This window comes from Mus caroli, unplaced genomic scaffold, assembly GCF_978045245.1.
Source record: "Mus caroli unplaced genomic scaffold, Mus_caroli_1 scaffold_16, whole genome shotgun sequence".
NCBI lineage: Eukaryota > Metazoa > Chordata > Mammalia > Rodentia > Muridae > Mus > Mus caroli.
Window position 1 is genome coordinate 35,802,356 of NW_028227271.1, and position 22,895 is coordinate 35,825,250.

General features: G+C 45.0%; 1 protein-coding gene across 3 annotated transcripts in view; it reads left to right on the forward strand.

Annotated features, from left to right (window-relative positions):
* Zfat (zinc finger and AT-hook domain containing) overlaps positions 1 to 22,895 on the forward strand; it is a 183,701-nt gene that overhangs the window by 17,757 nt on the left and 143,049 nt on the right. For all 3 annotated transcript variants that reach the window (XM_021182879.3, XM_029469960.2, XM_029469961.2), the window contains exon 2: positions 17,389 to 17,565. In XM_021182879.3, coding sequence (XP_021038538.1) covers positions 17,389 to 17,565 — 177 coding nt within the window. The remainder of the gene's footprint in view (positions 1 to 17,388; positions 17,566 to 22,895) is intronic.

Below are 22,895 nucleotides of genomic sequence, written 5' to 3' on the forward strand. Positions count from 1 at the left end.
AATCACTGAAAAAAGAAAATGTGGCCCTTTCCATGGGAAACCCTACAAACACTAACAGAGACAGGAATTGTCCCTGAACCCAGCAGACCTGTGGGAACATGGCATCATGAGGCTTCGATGTAGAAATCGATAGTGCAATCCATCAGAAAATGGTGGAAGCAACGACCCATAACTCACCTGATGCCTCTGAGCAGCAAGTTTCTGCCACGATTCCCACGCTGAAAGTAGAAGCAGCAGAAGTTCCATTGCCTGTTTGAGAGGGCAAGGGTAGTGCCCCAGATGGCAGTAGAGTGCTCCCAAGTGCCCAAGTGGCTGTCTGGCTTTGCTCATCTTCTTTCTGAAGTAACAGGCTTCTTTCAAGTCACTGGCCACAGTGTCCCATCAGACACCACAGTCTACACACCAACGGCCAGTAACAAGCCCAGAGCCATCTTCCCCTCTCTGAATACTCAGAGACCCACCTGGCATTTATATTTATATCATTTAATATTAGCTCTGTAAATTTTCATAGATTAAAGCATAGCATGTTGGTAGCATGTATATCACATAGGTGAGTAGCCGAATGGATGTCACTGGTGTGCGCATGACCAGCAGAGTGACCTGTAACAGGTTATGATTACCCTTGCCCTCCTCAGGAGGCTCCAGTCCCAGCCACATTGGGGAAGCCTGTTCTGTGCCACAGGGTGCATGCCTCAGTCACTGTCGGTCTTCGTCACTGTTCCATTGCTCTGAAGAGATACGATGACTAAGGCAACTTTAATGAAAGGAGAGCATTTAGCTGGGTCTTGCTTACAATTTTGTTACAATAGGTTTAGTCTGTTATCATTATGGTGGCATGTAGGCAGGCCCTGGAGCAGTAGCTGAGAGCTACATCCAGAAGGAAGAGAGAGAACTTGGCCTGGCATGTTCTTTTGAAACCCCAAAGCCCAGCCCAAGTGACAAACTCCCTTCAACAAGGTCACACCTCTTAATCCTTCTCAATCTTTCAAATAGTGCCATCCTTCTGGCTAAGCACTCAAATATCTGAGCCTATGGGCACCATTCTTATTCAAACCCCCACACTATCCCTCACATCAGTGCACATGGGTGCCAGTGCTGAACTTCCTGCTTAGCACTATTGCTGCTTTGCAGAATGGTGCTTTATAGCCTTCAGGCCGATTAAGAATAGGCCAGGCAGTGACTGGTTATGAGGAAAGTCTGTTCAGAGTTGACTCTGGCCTGACTCACCTGCCAGGGTTGACCAGGTGCCCCTGCGCTGCCAGGACAAGTCCATTCTGGCTGTGGATTTGATTGTGGCTTTGGATTGGGTTCCTACTGTGTGCCCACCTGCTGTGTGACCCAGTAATGCCTTCCATGGCCTAGTCTTCTCATTGTCAGGTGGACACAAATGCCTCTCTTTGGTGAGGTAAATGTGAAGGCTAATTAAGTAGGGTTATAGGGTAACAGTATCTGGCAAAGTCAGTGTGGTAGCTTTGTTTCAAATTTTGTTGTATTGCCACAGATGACCACCAGAGGGTGATGTTAGCACATATATTTGGAAAAAGTTATCCACCTGGAATGGTGGTTCACTGTTGCGTGGTTTTGAGCTGTCCCTAAGCTGTGTGGTAGGCGGAGATTAGTAAGTATATATGATTAGGGTGAATTCGCATCAAGTTATTTCCTGTTAGCAAGTAGTAATACACAGGGAACACAGCTCCTGTTCTAATCTACTGTCTCTTCTAAGTTCTAATTATTCCTTTGATTATAATGCTGGTTAGGTTGGGGACAGCAAGACTCACATTCCTCTTAGCACCCACTATGAGAAGAACACGCTGATACCACAGGTCGGCTGATGTGGCAGGCAGCTTGGAAGGCTTTGTTGAAGCTTTGGTGGTGTTATTATTTGGATGGGAGAGCCTTGGCAGCTGGTTAACACCTCTCAGCCCCAGGCTTCTCTTCTGTAAGTGGGGACGGTGATGGCGGTGATGATTATGGTGATAGTGGGATGATGGTGATATTGCTGCTGCAGCTGCTAGTATTGATTGTCATGAGGGTGATAATGATGGTGATGACGATGATGGTGGCGGTGGTGGTGATAGCACCACCAATTTGGCTACTTCCCAGGCCATCAGTGATGATGAAGTTAGTCACCGATGTGAAGAAGTATGTGGATATTATTTACTGTTGGAGGTAGCATAGATCTTATTCTGCAGCCAGGCTGGCAGGGAAGGTTGGAATGACACTCGGGCTGTGGAATCTTGATGCATTGTTCTTGTGGAAGGTACATGGACAGTTGTAAAACACTGAACTCTGGGTAGGTAGGTCTTCTACCTACCCAAGTCCTCTACTCACTTAGGTCAACACTGACCCGGACCCTCTCCTCACCTGGTCCTCCACTTACCTGGCCTATACATTGCAGCCCTGGAATCTGCCGCTTGGAGGCTACACAGTCTGCACTCACCATGCCCACAGAGTGCCTACTTGTAATACACATACTTTGTGTGTCTGAAGTATATTTTCTCATTTAATCCAAAGCTGAGTTGACTTTGCAACTGTGAGATCAGTTTCCTGCTTTTTCCATTTGGGTCCTCTTATCAATCTAGCCTATCCCTGTGAGAGAAAGACAGGAAAAGACCCGTATGGAGCTCCACCTAGCTCACTCCCACCAGGGCAACGTTTACATCCTTTGATTTGTCACTGCTTTCAGAACTGAACTTGGTCTGAATGCCTTCCTCAGTCTGGTGCCCAGCACTTCTAGGAATGCAGAGCTGTTAGGGACCTTGACATCCGCCTCCAGGAAACACACTCTGTTGTTTTGTTTCATTATCCATCTCCTCAGACACCAACTCAAGTGTGTATGTATGCATATGTATGCATGCATTTCTGTGTGTGTACATGGATGTGTATATGTGTATAGATGTGTGTTTGTTTGTATATGTATTTCTTTGTATGTACGTATATTTCTGTATGTGTGCTTGCATGTGTATTTGTGCATTTGTGTATGTATGAATATATGTATGTATGTATGTGTTTGTATATGTGTGTATATTTGTGGGTATGTGCACATGTGTGTCTGGATGTGCCTGTATGTATGTACATATGTATGTGTATCTGTGTTCACATATGTTTGTGCTTGTACACTTGCCTGTGCAAGTGCATAGGGAAGTTAGAACTTACCATCAGTATGCAGAAGTTCTTTTTCTTTTTCAGAATTATTTATATTTGTGAGTACACTGTAGCTGTCTTTAGATACACCAGTAGAGGGCATCAGATCCCAGAACAGGTATTTGTGAGCTGTTGTATGGTTAATGGGAATTGAATTCAGGTCCTCTGGAAGAACAGGCAGTGCTCTTAACTGCTGAGCCATTTCTCAAGCCCATCCAGAAGTTCTTGGCTGCTGCTCTAACTTTTATTTTGAGACAGGGTCTCTTACTGAATTTGGAGCTTGCCATCTTTGGTAAGCTGGCTGACTACTGAACTTCCAATGTCCATCTGTCTCTATCCCCCAGGTGACAGGTTTGCCATATCACCTGGCTTTTTATATGGGTGCTAGATATCTAACTCAGACCATGCTTGTGGAACACTGAGCTAGCCTCAAGGAAGACTCTAATATACAAAATACCCCCATTCATCCCCAGCCTTTCCAGGGCCTCTCCCTGGAACTGGTTGTTGGGGGCTGGGCAGAGTCTGAATTTTCACTTCTTTCTCTCACTCTTACAGCAAGCTCCATTTCTGTGTCTGTCTCCTCACGCCGCTTTCTCTGGCTGCCTTCCTATAAGGTAGCAGCTATCTCTCAGATGTCACCGAGGTGTGAAAGCTTTTATGAAAAACTACTGACCAGCATCCCTGGGACTGTGTTGACTTCTGTGGTCTGCCAAATAGAATTAGGAGCTTTCTGGAAGATTCCTAACCCAGATACTGCATTTGGGCCTCTGCTGCCTGAACATAGGACACAGATGACGGCAGGTTTCCTATACGTGACTGCTACCTCCAGGCCTCCTGGACAACCCCATTCCTAGCCCTTCCTGGCTGATCATGGTAGCCTATGAGGAGCTGGTTGCCTGCAGAGGTACCGGCTTTGGTCAGGGTCTCAGTTCTGTCTCTTGGCTGCTGCTGCCCTCCAATATCCTGAGAGTTGTGTTTCTGTCTCCTGGATCCCATAGCCCCCATTCCTGGACAGGCCAGTTCCTTATCTGTGGGAGCTCACAGCTTCTCCAGACAGTTTCTCTATGTAGATGTTTGTATGGAGATAACCCACATTCTACATCCTGATTTTTTTTTTTTTTGCCTACAGTTTTACACTTTTACTATTATTAATCACGTTTTTAATGTACATATCATGAAATGAACAGGCAGTTTATAACAGAACAAACACAAGTAGCCTATAATTTTTTTTAATGTCATTATCTCTAATCATCAGGGAAATAGAAATGAAAACTACTTTGAGATACCACAACACCCCAGACAGAATGGTTGTCATCAAGAGTCTGACAGCAAATATTGAAGATTCATCCTGATTTTTAAATTCATCTTTAGAGCTGAGCGCATCACTTCATAGGGCATTCTCTTAGGCTAGTGTCATTTGCTCACCTGTACCACGGGATCATGTCTCTGTGGATGGCTTGGTTGCCCTGCTCCTCTGTGTAGGTGGCCAGATTGTACATGGTGTGATGGCATCATTGTTAAGGAAGATAGCTCTCTTCACATAGTAGGTTCATCTCATTTTGTATCATGGAAGTCTCACACATGCTAGAAATGTGACCTATTGAAATAATCTTCATGCACTGTGATTTTCTGATGGGTACTAGGGTCTTAAGGAATTGTAGGGGGTACCCTTTAGGCTGGCAGCATGGTGGCCAGGTGTGTGACAGGAGTCTGACAATACTTGCTACTGTTTTATTCAGATTCTTGGATAAAATCTGGATTCTTGTCCTCAAAGAGTAGCTTGCGGCCAGTGTGTGGGTGCAGACTGGGAAGAGATGTCCTACGGGGGGATGAAGGATCAGGAGTCAGATTTCCCTGAGTTCATAGCCAGCCTGTCTAGTACTTAGTGTGTGCGTGACCTGCGTAGCCTCCATTGGATCATGAAAACTTTATGAAAGGCCATTGATTGAAGCAGCTCTGGCACCAAGAGTCCTCTCAATTGGTGTGACCTGAAGCATGCATATCGTAGTCTACTCACCTTTGTTTTTGCCCTTTTAGTGTCATGTAAATTGTTAGTACTTCTTAGAATAGATGTTGTCCTCCAGTGAAGAACTATAGAGGCTTGACTGGGATTCTAATATAAGTAATGTGAGCCTGTGTGGTACTGGTTGAGGGTGAGATCTTGATGACTGTAAGCCTCCTCTTTGCCTGCTTTATCCTTTTTAAATTTTAATTCCAGCAGGCTTTAATAAGTGATGGTGATGATGGCGGTGATGATAATGCTGATGGTGGTGGTAGTGAAAGTGGTGAAGGTGGTATTGATGACTATGCTAATAACAGCAGAGGTGATGCTAGTAACCATGGTGATGGTGGTGCTGCTCCTGGCAGTGGTGGTTATAATGCCAGTAGTGGTCATGGTCATGGTGATGATGTTTGTGATGATAGTGACATTAGTGATGATGACAATGATGGTGGTGGTGATGGTGATGGTGGTGATGGTGATGGTGATAACATGGAATATATATACAGGTAGTTAAAGGTTCTTCAGAGTAAATGGAATGGAGGAAAACATACTAACCTGATTTTCTTCCCTTAAAGATAAAGGAAGGGTGGGGACTGGAGCTACAGTTCAGAGGTTTAGAGCAGTTGCTGCTCTTTCAGAGGACCTGTGTTCCACTCCCAGGACTCACATACTGCCTCAAAAATATCTGTAACTCCATTTTCGGGGGATCTGATGCCCTTTTCTGACCTTCAGGGGGACTAGGGCAGGTAGTGTATAATATATATAATATATCTATAATACACACACACACACACACACATATATATATATTTAGAAAACAAGGGAAAAGAAAACAAGGAAGGAAGGATTTTATGGGACTGATGTACTGCCTGCTGCATCAGGGAGGCAGGTGGAAGGGGGTGTCATCTTGTACAAAGCTGCACAATATATCAGACTTTAGTCATTATGTTAGATGTGACAACAATCTGGCTTCATGTTAAAATATTTCCAGTCCTGTTTTGGAAGCTACTAGCATCTATGAATTCAATAACTTAAGGTCAAGCGAAAAGCAGAAAAACAAAAATATAAGGATGTTCTTGCCATATCTTCTCATAAGACAGACAGTTCAATAGGGACTTGGCTTTAGCTGTTGAACTCTTGCAGTTAATTCACCCAAATAAAAATTAGTTGGAGAGCAGAGACGGCAATTTATGCAAATCGAGTTGTAGAAGTAAGAGATTTTTAAAGTACAGTCTTTATATGGAGTAATTTAATAGCGTAGCAAGGTGGTGTTCTGTCTACTTGTGGTTGCTGATAAATGCTTATGCATTTTGCAACCATTAATTCATGTAACTGATTTGGATTCTTAATGGAGCTCCATAGGCATTATTACTGAGAGGAAGATGCCGGGCCGGTGAGGCAATGGCTCCTGAGTGGAGGGTCATGAAAGGTACGGGAGGCGTGGGCTATGCAGTTAGGAATGGAGGGCCAGAGCTGCTCCAGCTCATACGCTTGGACTGCACCGTGCAGTGCCTCTGTGAGCCATGCTTCTCCCTCCCACCATGTCTCAGGTCCCAGTAGGGCTTGAAATTCAGTGCATTGTGGTGCTTCCTTCTGGCCTCCGCTGTCTGGGGAGAAATCTGCTGGCTCCTGGATGACTTTTCTGATAGGAAATTGTTTTTTTTTCTCCCTTGCTGTTCTCATATATTTCTCTGTTTTTTAGTTCTCAAAAGTTTGATTATATTTCTTGGAATAGGTTTATTTGATTATCTTGTTTGGGATTTGCTCAGCTTCTTAAATCCATTGTTTTATTTTTATTTACTTATTTATTTTTTTTTAATTTACAAGTTTTCAGTTGTCATTTCTAAACACGTTTCCCCAGTTTCAGCATCCTTTCCTCATCCCTGGTCTCTGATGAGATTTAGCTCTTCTGCTGTGACTCCTGGGTCCCTACACTCTCTTCATTACCCTTTGCAGGCCACAGATGTGCCTGCTCTTCTGTGCTCAGCATCACCATTTCCCCTGCTCTTGTCATGGGGGTTTGAGCCCAGCATTGGAGGCTTTTGTCTGGTACTGTTTTGGTGGTAGGTACTCCCTTGCCTTGCCTCTCTCTTGGATGAGGATCTCCAGTTCTCACGGCATGTGTTACTTAGATTTGCTTTTGAAGACATCTTTGTGGTGGTTGCTTTAGTCCCTGACAGATCATTAAGGTTTAGAGCACTTGCCCATATTCTGTTCCCAGGACTCACGTGGTGGCTCAACAATATCTGTAGCATCCTCCTGTCTGTGTCATCTTGATGATGCCTGTTAATGGCCTGCTATCCTTCCCCATGCTATTCTCCTGTTTCTTGAAGAGTCACAGGGAATGAATGGTTATGAGTAATGACTGTTTGAGTTGTGAAATCCTGGATCTTATTTCGCTCTTCTGCCTAGGCTGGCACTCTTGACTCTGTTGTGGCAGAGGGTCGGTGGGTCTGCATTTACCTTCGCTGCTTCTGAACTTCTTTTGACACCACTGGTTTGAATGTTGGAATCCAGGCTTCCCACTAGGCTGGGTGGTCAAGTCTAGGCTCCAGTGGGCTAGGTGGCAGAGTCCAGGTTTCCAATGGGCTTAGTGATGGAGGCCAGACTCCCAACAGGCAGGGGGGTGGAGGCCAGACTCCCATTGGGCTAGGTGATGGACTCTTGGCTCTATACTACCCGTATTGACTCTGGGATAAATTGGTGAAACCCAGGCTCACACCGACTCTGCCAACATTGGGCTGGACAGTGAGGTCTAGTACCTCTGCTGCTCTGTTAAGGTTGCCCAGAGCCAGGAGGTCTGATGGGTCTCAGTGCTTCTCCCATGTAGCCTTCTGTAGTACTTTAGTCGAGAGCTGGCATGAGCATTATGGCTGGACACTTGTGAGAGTCCTGGTTCCCTGTTAACTTTTGAATGTAGGATGGAGCCAGGGCCAACGTTTACTGAAGTGTTTGGTCGTGGTGGGGCGTAGAGTACTCTTTGGCTTGTCTTTCGGCTTTTGCTGGAGTTTCCCATTCTGTGGCTTCTTGGGTTTCAGACTAGCTACAGGAGGCAGGATGAAACCCAAAGCATCCACTGCTGTGCTGTTTTCTAGGTCTCATGGTTGTAAGCTGGCCTGTCTCAAGTTTGAGTTTCCCTGTGTTTGTCTTATCTGTAAGCTCGGAGCTTTCAGCTGGCGTTAGTGAGAAGAATGGATATGAATACTCTATCTTTCTGGGTCCGTTTGCCACAGTGTTTGGAATGGCAGCTGTGCATTGGTCCGCCTTTGGCTGAGGGTGTATGTCTGTGCAGGATACCTTGGCCTGGCTGCTGCCCATATTCTGACACCAGCCTCTGTATCTCCTCAGTGGGCTATGGGCCACTCACCTGCCATGTCTTGTCTGGCCTCTAGCTAGCCTTAAGTTGTTTTTTTTTTTTTTTTTTTTTTTTTTTTTCATTTCAGTCAATTTCATGTGGATGGAATCAATTTCAGGAGAGTTAGTTCAGAGTCTAGAGTGTTGAAAAGTTCACCAGCAGTGGTCTCCCTCTCGCCATGGTCTGTGTTCTTAGAGTCTGGCCTCCTTAGGCCGACAGGCTGTAGATGACGGGCATACTAGTCTTGCACCACCCTCAGGAGAGGGTAAGATGTAGGGATTGGTCGTGTGCTGTGTGTTGCCCCAGGCACATGTATCTGTCTGCCTCTTTCCTGAGAGTCCTGACTCCTGGTCTGCTCAGGTTTCACACTTTGCTAGATAAAACAGAACACAGAGGTATTCTGGGTCATCTGCCTTCAGCCTTTTATGTGTCAAGTTAGAAAGTTCTGCCCATAGATAGATGCACAGGCAGTCAAAGGGAGTCCCGAAATCCTGACAGCCAGTCCTGAGGAGCTTCACAAGATAGTGTAGACAGGCACATGTCCCTAAGGATATTCCTGTAAGAAAGAATATTATAAGAGTTCACCCAGGGCTTCTGACCACACCACTCATGTCAGTGACACCCCTTGTCTCTTCTTCTCTTCTCCATGCTGTGTCTGGATTTGGAAAGAGCATGGGAGCCCCTGAAAGGATGGGAAAGGCTCTTAAGGACACGAGAAGGATCATCCTTGCTTCTCTGTCTTCCTCTGACTCGATGTGCAGCAGGTCTGAAGATGTGCTGCAGCATTCAGTGATTCTGTTGCCTCTGATTCCATTTGTCAGTTTCACAATGGGCATGAACTCACTGTTACTTCTGTAGTCAATGGCCTCTTCAAGCTAGGCACGGGCGGCGTAAGGGCTGAGACCACAGAGGCCAGAGGCCTGTTTTAATCTAGTTATGCCAAATGGATTTACCAGGAACAACAGCAGAGGGTGTTAGTGTGTCAGGTGCCAGAATATTCTTCACAGGGACTAAATTATCCTTTGGAACCCCAGACTCACAGTCCAGTTCATGCTCACCTTCTGGGAGGGCTGGGGCAGAGCCCTTGTTCATCTTAGAGTACCTAGGGCAGTTTAGGCCAGAGGTCCACGGAGGACCTGGCTGCTCCTTAGCTTAGAATGTAGAATGAGGACTTGCATATACCAGCATCGGAAGGGTTTCCTCTGGAACAGTGCAGAGATAATTCAGGAGAATTGCATGCTCATGCACAGACTGCTTGCAGTGGGTCTCCTTGTGCTGAACATGTCATTTTTCCTCTGAGGTCTTTTGTTAAGGAGGAGAGCATAGTAATTGGACCCCAAAATGCATCCAAATTATCACATCCTCATCAGAGCTAGCTGACAACATAATTAGGACTATATTTCAGGATATAAGATACACTTTTCATATCTGGCCACTGTAGAAATAGAAGTGGTTCTTCTGTTGTTACTTTTGTGTATTAATAATCCTTAACATTTGGGGGAGTACGGCATAATACAATGCCTCTTTTCAATGCTTTCTTTGGCATTTTGCTATTCATGCATGGCTCTAAAAACATCTCCAAGAAGTGCTCTGTCACCTATGTTGGAGGCCTGTGCTCAAGAGGGCATGCCCGGCACTTTGTCCTGGGTGTCTAGGGCAGGCAGTTATTGAAGACATAATTTCATTGTTAGTAACAGAGCAGAGGCCCTCACCTGCCTGCCCTCTGCTGCCCACTTCCGGTCACAAACAATGTTCTACCTGGTGTGTTTCTTCTCTCAGCCCTGCGTATCCCATTTTCATGCCCATCTCTGTTCTTGGCAGACCCCCTTAGTGACCTCTTATATCATGCCAGTTCTCCCCCAACCTCATTTTTTTCTGTCTCCTCATGCAGCTCAGGTTCTTGCTGTTTTCTGCTGCAGTAGGTAAACAAATCTCCCCATTTGCAGAGGACTGGTGTGGTGGGCTTCTCAGCAGGGCAGGACTTGAGAGAGTTGGGTAGCACATGAGTGAGGGACTGGGGACGAGCTCTGAGAGTGAAGCCATCACTGCTGGACCTTTCAGCCATACTAATTCCTGTTCTTCTCTGTTCTTTTATTTTTTTACTTTTTATTCTTTAAGCTTTTTTACAGTCCAGACTTTATCCCCCTCCGGGTCCACCCTCCAACTGTTCTACATTCTCCCCCCCCCCCATCCTCCCCACTTCCGTCTCCAAGAGGATGTCCTCATCTCCCCACCCCCCAGACCTCCCACACCCTGGGGCCCCAAGTCTCTGCTCTTTTAACACCCCAATTTCTGGGAGTTACCATCCCATGTGATGTTTTCTAGGATCTGTCTCTTGGTCTCATTCCCTGCTGAGAAATTTCTGTCCCAGTGGCCTTTTCTGGTCCAGGGTTTTTCATTGAGCCCTGTTGCATGCTTGACCAAACCCACGTTTCTGGGTATGGCCCTGGGTCTCAGGGCTTGTGTTTGTCCTCACTCGGAACTGCAGGCATAGTCCACCGCCCCACAGCTGACCACGCAGTGGGTACAGGGGAAGCTCATGCTAATTCATAGCAGATGGTCAAGCTGGGTGTCACCCTGGGGTACTCAGGCCCTCTCTGGAGCTGTCTTCCAAAAAGTCATCATATTTGTTTAATCTCCACATTTTGTTTACTGTGCCTTTGAACTGAGAGAGGTCTTATAATAACTCTGTGGTCCCCAGACATTCTTCACTGCTAAATGTCACAAGGTTCTCAGACTTCTGAGAATGTCTGGGAAATGATGTTGGAACATTAGACTAGTAGAGGCTGGCTGGGAAGTTACAGCATGGCAAACTGTAAGAAACAGTGGCTTTGTGTTGTCTGTGTCATGGTGGATTGAGGGTTTACCTCTCTGTAGGCCTGGGACTAGAGTCATCCTTGTATCCACAGATTGGGTCAGGGCTTGTCAATAGCCTGTTAGTCAGTCATTATATGTTTAAGTATGTGTCAGACATGGCTGGCTTTAGTCCTGTAGATGTCCTGAGTATTTTAGCTGTAACTTGATAGAGCTCAGCTCATGGTTTCTAGCCTCACATATCCATGTCAAAACCAGGTATCAAGGTGTAATGGTTAATATTGTCCATTGGACAGGACCTAGGGTCACCTAGATCATATCTCTAAAGGATACTCCAGAGTCTGCTAATCTGAGTGGGAAGACCCATTCTAACAATCGGAGACCCCGTTCCATGTGCTAGGGTCCAGACTGAAGAAAAAGGAGAAAGTGAACTAAGCAGTTGTCTCTGCTTGCTGACTGGCAGTGCGACCAGCTGAGGACAAATAAAGTCTTCCTTCACTAAATTGCTTTTGTTGGGTGTTTTAACACATCATAGGAGTAACCAATACATAAGGCATCGGGCTTCTGGTCCTACTACTACTCTAGCCTGTTTTCTCTCTTATGGGCTGGGGATTATAGCCAGTTTCTGCCTAAACCATGTTGATATATGCATGATCAGTGAGAATCACATTGAGAAAGCATAGAAAGCATTCTTTCTATGCAGAAAGAAAAGCGTTGTTAAAACGCAACACCTTGCCTGGAAAACATTTCTCGTTCCCTAAGAATTAAACCTTGCTTGGAAATGATGAAGTATCGGCTGACAGTACTCAGGAGAATGTTTTATTGACAAAGCAGGGTTCTGCTAGGTTAGATTTCTGTTTCACATATTTGGTAGGAACTGATCTCTGAGGCACTTAACTCCCATGGCAGTTTGTGGTGAGCTCTTTCCTGTGAGTCCAGGGAGGGTCTCCTTCCTGTGACTTCCTGTCCCTGGCTGGCTTTGGTCTTTGTGCCAGCAGTGCTGTGTGGCCGCTCACCCTGGTGCTCATATTCTCTTTCTTGCTACAAAGAGAAGTAGAAAAATGGAGCAGGAGGGTGGGGATCAAGAGAGGTTTTTATTTTCAGATAAAAGAGACAGGGACATGTTTGCAGGCCCACGGGAGAGCTCCAGCAGGAAGGGAGGAATGGATGAGCTTCAGAAAGAAGCAACAGTGACTGAGCAGTGGTGCTCAGTGGGTGGGAGGGGCAGGCCTGCGTGCTCTAGCCTTTGCATGATGTGGCCAGTGGCCTGCTTTCCTGGATAAAGGCAACAAGGGATGCATTGTCTCTCTAAATGTAAAATGACACAGTTCATGGCATCTGCACTGTCCCATGTCCTAAAGCCCACAATCCTGCATGCTGTCTGGGAGGCTAACCAGAGGGAGGCTAACCAGAGCGCCAGGGTTGTGCTGATTCTGACATGAACATCAGCCAGAGTGCCCTGGCATAGGTGAGGGAAGAAGCAGGCCGGGCACGGGTCTGTGGGGAAGGAACTGCTCTGGCTGGATCTAGTGAAATGGGCAGAAAGGTAAACTGAGAGAGACATGTAGCTCCTACTTAACAGGACAGAGTGCAAGGGCCTAGAGGTCTGGGGTATTGGTGGGTGTGTCAGCTGAGAGCTGACATGTAAGCCCCATGGGGCACTGGACAGTGTGCGGTTTCCAGCTGTCTGGCAAGGCAGAGGGCAGCTGAAACATGGCCGTGGAGCATGGTGGGATCCTCTGGTATTTGCTACCCAGGAAGGTATTGACTGACCTTCTCTGCCCACTGACATCAGCTGCCGAGAGAGTACCTGAACTTCTCCAAGGTGCTTCATCCATTTAGGGATGGGAGTCTGGTTGAAAAGCCATGGTCTTTTGTATGGTACCAGTTACTCCATTTCAGTAGATATGTGAAAATGTCAACAAAAAGCCTGCCTTGTAATGGCTTTTGGGTCCTAAATATAATGATTTTATTTGTATCTATAATTCTTTTATCAGATTGAAATGTGAGTTCTTTCTCCTCATTATGTCTTCTTACTTAATATTGTGTTAGGAATAATTAGTTTTGTTATGAACAGTGACAATGTTTAGGTAGGAATTAAGTGGCAGAGAGCAACATATTCTACCTGCTGCTGGATGAGGCCTCTCAGAGGACAGTTATGCTAGGCTCCTGTCTGCAAGCAAAGCAGAGTATCATTAATAGTCAGGGGTTAACTCTCTCCCATGGAGTGAGTCTCAAGTTTGGCTAGCATTGGTCGGCCATTCCCTAAGTCTCTGCTCTATCTTTATCTCTGGCAGGTCAAATTTTGTGTTGAAGGTTTTGTGGATGGGTTGGTGTCCCCCTCCCTTCACTGAAAGGCCTGCCTGGCTATGCAGGAGGTGGCCACCACAGGCTCCATATCCCCCACTGCTAAGAGTCTCAGCTAGGGTCACCTCTTAGGGGCCTCCCCTATCTCGCACCACCCTTTTCTCTCACAGCCCCTCACCTCCGCTTTTCCCCATACCTAATCATCACTCCAGTTCCCCTCCCCATCTCCACTCTGAGCCAGTTTCCTCTATCTACTCCCAATGTCTGTTTGATTTCCCCTTCTGAGTAACAGTCAAGCATCCTCCCTTGCATCCTTCTTGTTACTTAGCTTGTTTGGGTCAGTGGAGTATAGCATGGGTGTACTGGCTATTTTTGTGTCAACTTGACACAGCTGGAGTTATCACAGAGAAAGGACCTTCAGTTGAGGAAATGCCTCCATGAGATCCAACTGTAAGGCATTTTCTCAATTAGTGATCAAGGGGGAAAGGCCCCTTGTGGGTGGGACCATCCCTGGGCTGGTAGTCTTGGGTTCTATAAGAGAGCAGGCTGAGCAAGCCAGGGGAGGCAAGCCAGTAAAGAACATCCCTCCATGGCTCTGTATCAGCTCCTGCTCCCTGACCTGTCTGAGTTCCAGTCCCCACTTCCTTTGGTGATGAACAGCAGCATGGAAGTGTAAGCCGAATAAACCCTTTCCTCCCCAACTTGCTTCTTGGTCATGATGTTTGTGCAGGAATAGAAACCCTGACTAAGAGAAATTGGTACCAGCAGAGTGGGGTATTCCTGTGACAACCTGACCATGTTTTGGGGAGGACTGTGGAAGGACTTTGGAACTTTGGGCTTGAAGACCCATTTGTTGCTCTGTCAGATGTTGTGTAGGAGCTTGGAAGATAATGCTGAGAACAGTGCAGAAGATGGAGGCCTGGTTTGTGAAATTTCAGAGGGAAAATTAAAGACTTTCTTCAGGGCCATTGCTGTTTTTATTGTGAAGATTTTGTAGTTCTGGTTAGCTGGGGCTGAAGAATCAGCTGTGATTAACAAGATACCAGAACTACTAAAGTAAAAATTTTGCATTACTGGGACTATTGATGCTGGTTAGCTGGAGCTAAGAAATTAGCGGTGATTAAGAGGAGACCAGCATCGTTGAGGTGACATCTTCTGGGAAGTGTTTTCTGAAAGCACAAAGAGGCTGTGTTCCAGAGATAGGCAAGGTTGTACTCCTTCTGCTGTGGGACTTGGTAATGTGTAAGGGTCACCCAGGTGGTACTGGTTTTGAAGGCATGAAGGGGTCACACAGCAGCTCAGGCTCGGCACTGTGAGAGGCCATGGAAGGCCATTGGTGAAGGTGCAGCCCCAGTTGTAATTGAAGGCCCAGGACTGAAGGGGTCACGCAGTGTTTTGGAGATGCCAGTACCACAAGATGACCACCAAGAGCAGCAGCAGCAGTGGAGTACAGGCATCTGGAGCCCAGAGGACGACGTGTGTGCTACAAAGGGCATGGCTGGAGAAGTGACCCAAGCCCTTGGAGGAGCCCAGAAGATCGTGACTTGGATCCCAGACATTGGACGGTTGGAGATTGATTTTTGCTTTGATTGTGACTGTGCCCTGATATTTTCCCTCTTGAAGGAAGAAACTGTTTTAGTGGAACCCACAGTTAAGAGACTTTTAATTGTAAAAAGACTTTGGATTTTTAAAAGAGATGGATATTTTAAAGAGATTGAAATTTTAAGAATATGTAAAGACTGTGGGACTTTTAAAGTTATTTAGATCTTGGGGATGAATAAGAATGTAAGGGTTGAGGCTTACTAGTGATGTGTTTGTGTGTCAAGTTGACAAGGGGTCAATTGTACTGGCTATTTTTGTGTCAACTTGACACAGCTGGAGTTATCACAGAGAAAGGACCTTCAGTTGAGGAAATGCCTCCATGAGATCCAACTGTAAGGCATTTTCTCAATTAGTGATCAAGGGGGAAAGGCCCCTTGTGGGTGGGACCATCCCTGGGCTGGTAGTCTTGGGTTCTATAAGAGAGCAGGCTGAGCAAGCCAGGGGAGGCAAGCCAGTAAAGAACATCCCTCCATGGCTCTGTATCAGCTCCTGCTCCCTGACCTGTCTGAGTTCCAGTCCCCACTTCCTTTGGTGATGAACAGCAGCATGGAAGTGTAAGCCGAATAAACCCTTTCCTCCCCAACTTGCTTCTTGGTCATGATGTTTGTGCAGGAATAGAAACCCTGACTAAGAGAATGGGTATCCTGTACTTTATGGCTAATATCCATTTATAAATGAGTAAATACCATGTGTGTCTTTCTGGATATGGGTTACCTCTCTCAGGATAATATTTTCTAGTTCCATCCATTTGCCTGCAAAATTTCATGATGTCTTTGTTTTTAATAGCTGAAGAGTATTCCATTGTGAAAATGTACCACATTTTCTTCAGTTGAGGGACATCTAGGTTGTTTCCAGTTTCTGGCTATTATGAATAAAGCTGAATAAATCCATGATAGTTTTATTATGAATAAAACTATGAACATAGTTGAGCAAGTGTCCTTGTGGGGTAGTGAAGCATTTTTTGGGTACATGCCCAGGAGTGTTACAGCTGGATCTTGAGGTAGAACTATTCCCAGTTTTCTGAGAAACTGCCAAATTGATTTTCAGGGTGTATGTACTAGTTTGCAATCCCCACAGCCATGAAGGAGTGTTCTCCTTTCTCCATATCCTCACCAGCATGTACTATCCCTTGAGTTTTTGATCTTAGCCATTCTGACTGGTGTGAGGTGGAATCTCAGGGTTGTTTTGATTTGTATTTCCTTAATGACTGAGGGAAACAGATGCAGAGACTCACATCAAACATTAGGCTGAGCTCAGGGAGTCTTATGGATAAAATTGGGAAAGATAGAGGGAGATGGAGGGGTCAAAGACACCATAAGAGGACCTACAGAGCCACCAGCCAAAGAACATTCATGGACTGGACACATATGTAGCGTATGTGCAGCTTGGTTTTCATGTGGGTCCCCTACCAGTTGGAGTAGGGGCTGTCCCTGACTCAGACGCTTGCCTACCTTTGGATCCCTTTCCTGTAGCTGGGCTGCCTTGTCTGACCTCAGTGGAAGAGGATGCGTTTAATGTGCCAGGGTAGATTTGTACCTAGGGAGGGAGCAATTGGGGAAGAGAGGTGGGAGGGTGAGACTAGGAGGAGAGGAAATAGGAGGGCTGTGATCAGGATATAAAGTTAATTAAATAAATAAATAAATAAATAAATAAATAAATAAATAAAAGCAGTACATTCCTACCTTTTGTGCCCCATTGGGTGCGGGAGCCAGCCATTCAGTTCAGTTGTTGCGAGGGTCTTAGTTCTCAGGAAGCCTTGGCCGAGCTTCCTTGCACCTGGTCTGAGAGAGTTTGGCTAGAATTCCACGTGACTCGCAGTGTGCCTCCCCTTCATCTGAGAGCAGGATTTGGCTTGAGGTTAACTTCCATGTTAAACCACGGTTATGTTTCCATTGACTCTGCTTTTCTGGAGTTTGGCCTGCTGGGTGGATTTAGGTCACAGGGAGGTCCCTGTTGGTCTCTGCAGCAGAAAGTTTTGAAATACAGAAAAAAGAGTATTTTTGTCATTATGCCCACCTGAGGTATCTGCAAAGGGAACAGTCTGCAAGAAGTGGACGACAATACACCCTCCTTCTCTCTGTCTCTCTCTCTCTCTGTTCTTTGGAGTAATCATTGTTTATGTGACAGAGAAGTAACAATACTCCCTGTTCTTTTTTTCTTACAGAAAACACAGCCATCTTCATGTGTAAATGCTGTAATCTTTTCTCACCAAATCAGTCAGAACTCGTGACCCACGTTTCTGAGAAGCATGGGGAAGAAGGGGTCAATGTGGATGATGTCATCATTCCCCTCCGGCCTCTGAACACTCCAGAAAACCCCAACCCAAGCAAGGGTGGAGATGGTAAGGACCACAGGCATGCTGGGCAGGGACTTATGATATAGGAACACTCTAAGTTACTGTGAGGCCAGTTACCTGGCTCATGGACACAGCAGAAACTTAGAAAATCCACCTCAGAGCCAAATACTTGTCTGAATGTAGATCTTGTGGAAGTTCAGCTCTTTGAATTTCCTACCCAGTAACTTCTGTAGGTGTTCCTCTAGTACCTGGTCAGTGATATGTGTGTGTGTATGTGTGTATGTTTGTATGTGTGTATATATGTATGTATATATAGGCATGTGTGTATGTATATATATATGTATGTGTATTTATATGTGCTTATATATGTGTGTATGTTTGTATATATGTGTTTGTACATATGTATGTGTGTCTATATGTGTGTGTGTGTGTGTGTGTATGTATATATGTATGTATGTACGTACGTATGTATGTTTGAGGCAGGTTCCAGTGGCATAAAGCAGGAGTCTGATCTTAGACAAGTGTGGAGTGGTTCAGCCTTAGCATCTATCAGCTGAGTTATTTAAAGCAAGTGAAATTTATTTTCTAATCCTCACTTTACTTATCTGAGAAATGAAGACAAATATTCAGATTAAGTCAGAGAGTGTGGCTTCCCTACCCCTGGTCCCGCACAGATGAGGATGAAGGTAGGTCTTGTTCGCTATCAATAAATTACTATCTGTAAGTTGGGAAACAGTGTCTCCAAACCCATACTTTAAAGCTAAAGGAAGGTTGAGACTGACTCTTTCAGGTACACAGTCAGTGGGCAAAGGGAGATACATCTGTCTGCAGCTGCTGTACCTCTGTTCCTGAATGATATCAGCTACAGCAGGCACCATGGATTAGAGAAGCCATCTAGGCACAGTAATTAGGTCCCCACAGACGAGAAGGAAAACATGTGCAAAAGGGACAGCTGCAAGAGGGACAGCTGCAAACAAGACTTAGACAAATGCCCCACAAACCCCTTTATGCATGATGAGGGGCAGCAGCCAGTCTGCCGAGCAGAAACCCAGGCTGGGTGGCAAATGTCCCATTGAGGGGTTCATTAGTCACTCTCACCATACAGTTGCTCTTTCCTGGGAACATTCAGAGTGGCATTCAAAACAGTCTGGCCTATTGATCATCTGTCGGACACTGTTAACAAGGAGAGATTCCAGACGGAAAAATGCTTGGTTAATAAGTCCCTCTGGCCGAGGCCTAGGGTGCTGGAGAAATATGTCTGACAGATGATTAAGTTGTTGAGGAGCAAGAAGTATTGCTGTTCATGTTGCATGATGAGAAACTAAGAAACATAAGCCCCTGAAATGGGCATAGGGGGAGGAGGGATTCCCTTGGGTCAGCATCCACATTGCCGAGTGCCTCTGCTGCATCTACCCTCAGAGGCTTTGGGGCAGATCATCCCTTCTCCCACAGAAAAGCAACTCAGTGGAAAGTTCTCCACAGCCACTTCTCAACCTGTAGGGACTGGTACTCAGATCTGAAGAAAAAGAGGAGGAAAGCTTGCACAGACTGGAAGAGAAACTGCTCCTCCCAAGCCATGGAAGTCTCAGTTCCCACCCTTTCCCTGCCTGACCCCAGCGAGGAGCTACTAGGATGCAGACCATTTCCAGAAGTGCTTTCCTGCTTAGAGAGGCATCCCAGCAGGACAGGTTCCAGTTAAGAAACACCTTGATGGTTTGGGTTGAATAGGCATCAACTCAGGAAAGAGGGTTGTTTGTTCATCATATTCACCCAGCAGATAGGAGTCAGTGGATTACCATGGCCAGCATGTGAGAGAAGCTTTTGCAAAGGTTTTAGTTCCTTTTCATCAGTGTTGCTTAAGATCTTCTCACTACAGTGAAATGGAGCACGAATCAAACAGAAAACAATTTTACAGTTTTGTTTCTTTTATAAGCAAGACTGGGAAAAATTATGCGCTTACAGGGAGGTCTGTGTGGGTGTGTTTGTGAGATGTATATTCTGAATTCTGCCCTTTCCCTTCTTACCTAACTATGCCATTATACACACAAGACCTGGTCTCCTTCCTCATAGTATGATCTGTCTTTGGCTGTGGCCCTCCACAACTGGTCTCTGATTCCCCCTTGCTCACCTGAGATCTAGCTGCTACGGAAGCAGCAGTTAGCAGAAGGCAGATGTCAGCCTTCTGCCTGGGATGCTCGCTCCTGAAAGTTAGCTTTGTCCAGTTCACTCCTGCACATTTCTTGACCTTCGTCAGTTTGGGTTGACCCAGGAGGACTTGGCATTAGCCATGTGTGGGGTTAAGGCCCCTTCCTCTGGGCTCTAAAACTCCACTCTGAGTCTCAAAGCAATGTCCCCGGCAGGCCGTGTGTTAACTATGCCCCGGCTGCTCTCTCTCACTTCTCCCAAAGATGCCTTTGGGCCATTCCCCAGCACAGAGTCTGGTACACAGTGAATCCTCTTACCCAAGTGTCATTGAATGTGTTGGCATTTGAAGTTGTCATCTTTTGTTTTCTTGATGTTGGCTTTGCTGCCTCACCTTTCTCTTAGAGGATCTGTTCCATCCCACCTATCAGTACCCAGGAAGCATCATTAGTGACCAACAGAATATAAATTAAAATTATACATAGTTTTAATTTTTTATTATCAAATTAGAGAAAAATTTTAAAGATATACTGGTATTCTTGGTTGTTATAAGTATGGAAAAATAGAAGCTTCTAGATCCTGGTATAATGCTAATGGGCAGTCTGTCTCACAGAGCATTCTGATAGACCTGTTAAAATTCTAAATGAGTACACTCTCTCTTTGCCAGAGCAGAGCCTGCATAAATACACAGTATATAGTGTTCATGGTGCATTGTTTAAAAGTTGGAGAGAAGAGATATGCTGTCAAGAAAAGTTAAGTGAATTATGTATTTTCTATAGAAAAATACCACAGACATAAAAAAAAAAAAACCAGAAAAATGCTGCTTATCCATTAGTGCATGCCTGAAGCTTGCTAAGATGAGCATGTGTGAGGCTTTCTCTGTCTTTGTCGTCACTGTAGTGTTTCCTATGGTTTTGTCTCTTTTATGCATTTTAAGTTTTCTATGACTTATTTTTTAGATGGCTAATTCTATTTTAACGTACCTTTTTTTTTTTTTTTTGAGATAACACTGACATCAAATTTTACCATGTCAACAACCTTGGAGCATATGTGGTCCAAATATGTATGTTATTATAATTACCCAGTTCTAAAACATTCTTATCACTGTAAAGCAAAATCAAACTAACACTTGCACCCCTACGCAGCCAGTTTTCCCTTTCCTTTGATGTCCTGGCACTCACTGACTGATGTGTCCTGGTGAATGTCCACACTCTGTATGTTTCATATGAACAGGAGTCATAAGGCGTGGCCTTCTGTGTCTGGCTCCATACACTTAGTGTCCTGGTTTCAGGATTTATCTATGTGCTAGCATGTGACAGTTCATTCCTTTTCATGAATGAATGACATTTCAGTGCATGGACATACTATACTTTTATCCATTGGTTCATCATTAATGACAATTTAGCTTCTTTGAGCTTTTTGGCTATAGTGAATAATGCTTCTGTGAACATTGATGCACAGATTTCACATGCATATGTGGTTTCATTTATGTAGGTACCTAGGAATGGAATGGCTGCGTTACATAATTCTACGTTTAATGTTTTTGAATGGGTGCGTGTTTGTGTTTGTGTGTGTGTGTGTGTGGTATTTGTCTCTGTATGTCTATCAGGATGTTATGTATTCCTCTGTCACTCTCTGTTATATTGTTCTGGGACAGGTCTCTCATTTAATTGTGAGCTCAGTGTTTTGATTTGACTAGATGGTCAGCAAACTCTCAGGGCCACCTGTCTCCGCCTTCCATGCATATGCAGCATAGTGAGAGGTTAGCAACAATAACATTATACAGAACAATTAAGATGATAGTCTACAATAAAATTGTCACCATGGCTAATCTTGCACTTTGCGGCCATTATTAAGTAGAATAAAGATTGCTTGAGCATAAGTGCTGTGATCCTTGGGTAGTTACTCACATGACCAAGGTCACCATGGAAGGACTAGCAGGCAGGTAGCATAGGCAGTGTACATATGCTGAATGAAGAGAGGATACCTAGAGATTTCATCATGCTCTGGACTCAATTAGCTCTGATATTTGGATTAAAGTTGGTCCTGGATAGTGGTGATCCTGAAAAGAGCAACCTTGTTATTATGCTGAGGAGGGTCAGCAGCACAGGAAGGCGGAGAGTCACCACCTTGCTGGTTTTCCCTGTCACTTCCCTCTATGATGCAATTTACTTTTGACTAAATTCTTCTCTAGTGCATTTTGTCCTTTTGTATTTAATAGATTGCTTGTATAGTTTAATTTTAAAAGGTATTCCTTAAGACTTTAATTAAAACCCCCTTCTTACAATGAGAAAATTTCTTCTAGTCTTTTATTAGGAACTCCACGTTCTTCTGTTTCTCTCTGTGAAAGTCTGAAGCTTGTCGAGGCTTAGCTTCTCTCTAAGGCTGGCACCCAGGTTTAACCTTCACAATTCATTTTAACTTGAGAGATACTTGAAATGGTTTAATTAAAATTTTAACTGAGTAGTAATTGATTTATTGCTTTTCTCTCCCTTTATAACATGAAGGCTCCTAAGCCCTCTGCTTTATTTGATAGCCCTGTAATCTTTCCTGCTCACCAAGGATGTGGTCTGCAAAATGACCTTTCACTCCCTCCCTCTTGCAAATTAAGTCTCTGGCAGTGCTCCAAGCTGTGATCCAGAAGACAAAATAGCCAAGTGGATCAAGCATCAAGCTTGTTCTCCTTGGTGTGTGTGTGTGTGTGTGTGTGTGTGTGTGTGTGAGAGAGAGAGAGAGAGAGAGAGAGAGAGAGAGAGAGAGAGAGAATGAGACTGTGATATGCAGTGTTTGGCTGTGTTGGTCCTATATGCATGGAGAGCTGGGTCATTGTTTATTGAAGAAGTTAAGCATTTCATCTCCTAGCCCTTTGCAGACCCTTCAAGGGGAATGTATTCTTTTCCTTTTCATCTTTCCCTTCCTTTTCACTTCTGTGTTCACCGCCCATTGACCCTGGGTCTGCTTTGTGCTTGGCTGCTATGCTAGATGCTGAGGGGTCCCAAGTGCTCTGCCTGTGAGCTGTTCCTCTCTGGTGGATGACAGGTACGTAAGAGGTACTGTGAATATAGTGGCTGTGTGCTAAGTTTGGTCTGGAGATTATATGCTCTGGCTCCAGGGTAATAGGAGGCTTCCTAGGGAAATTGATGTCAAAAACATTAGACCTGTTATTGAATTAAAAAAGAACTTTAAAAAAAAGGGAAGGAAAGAAGATGATTGGTCCTGAGTTTGGCGCAAGG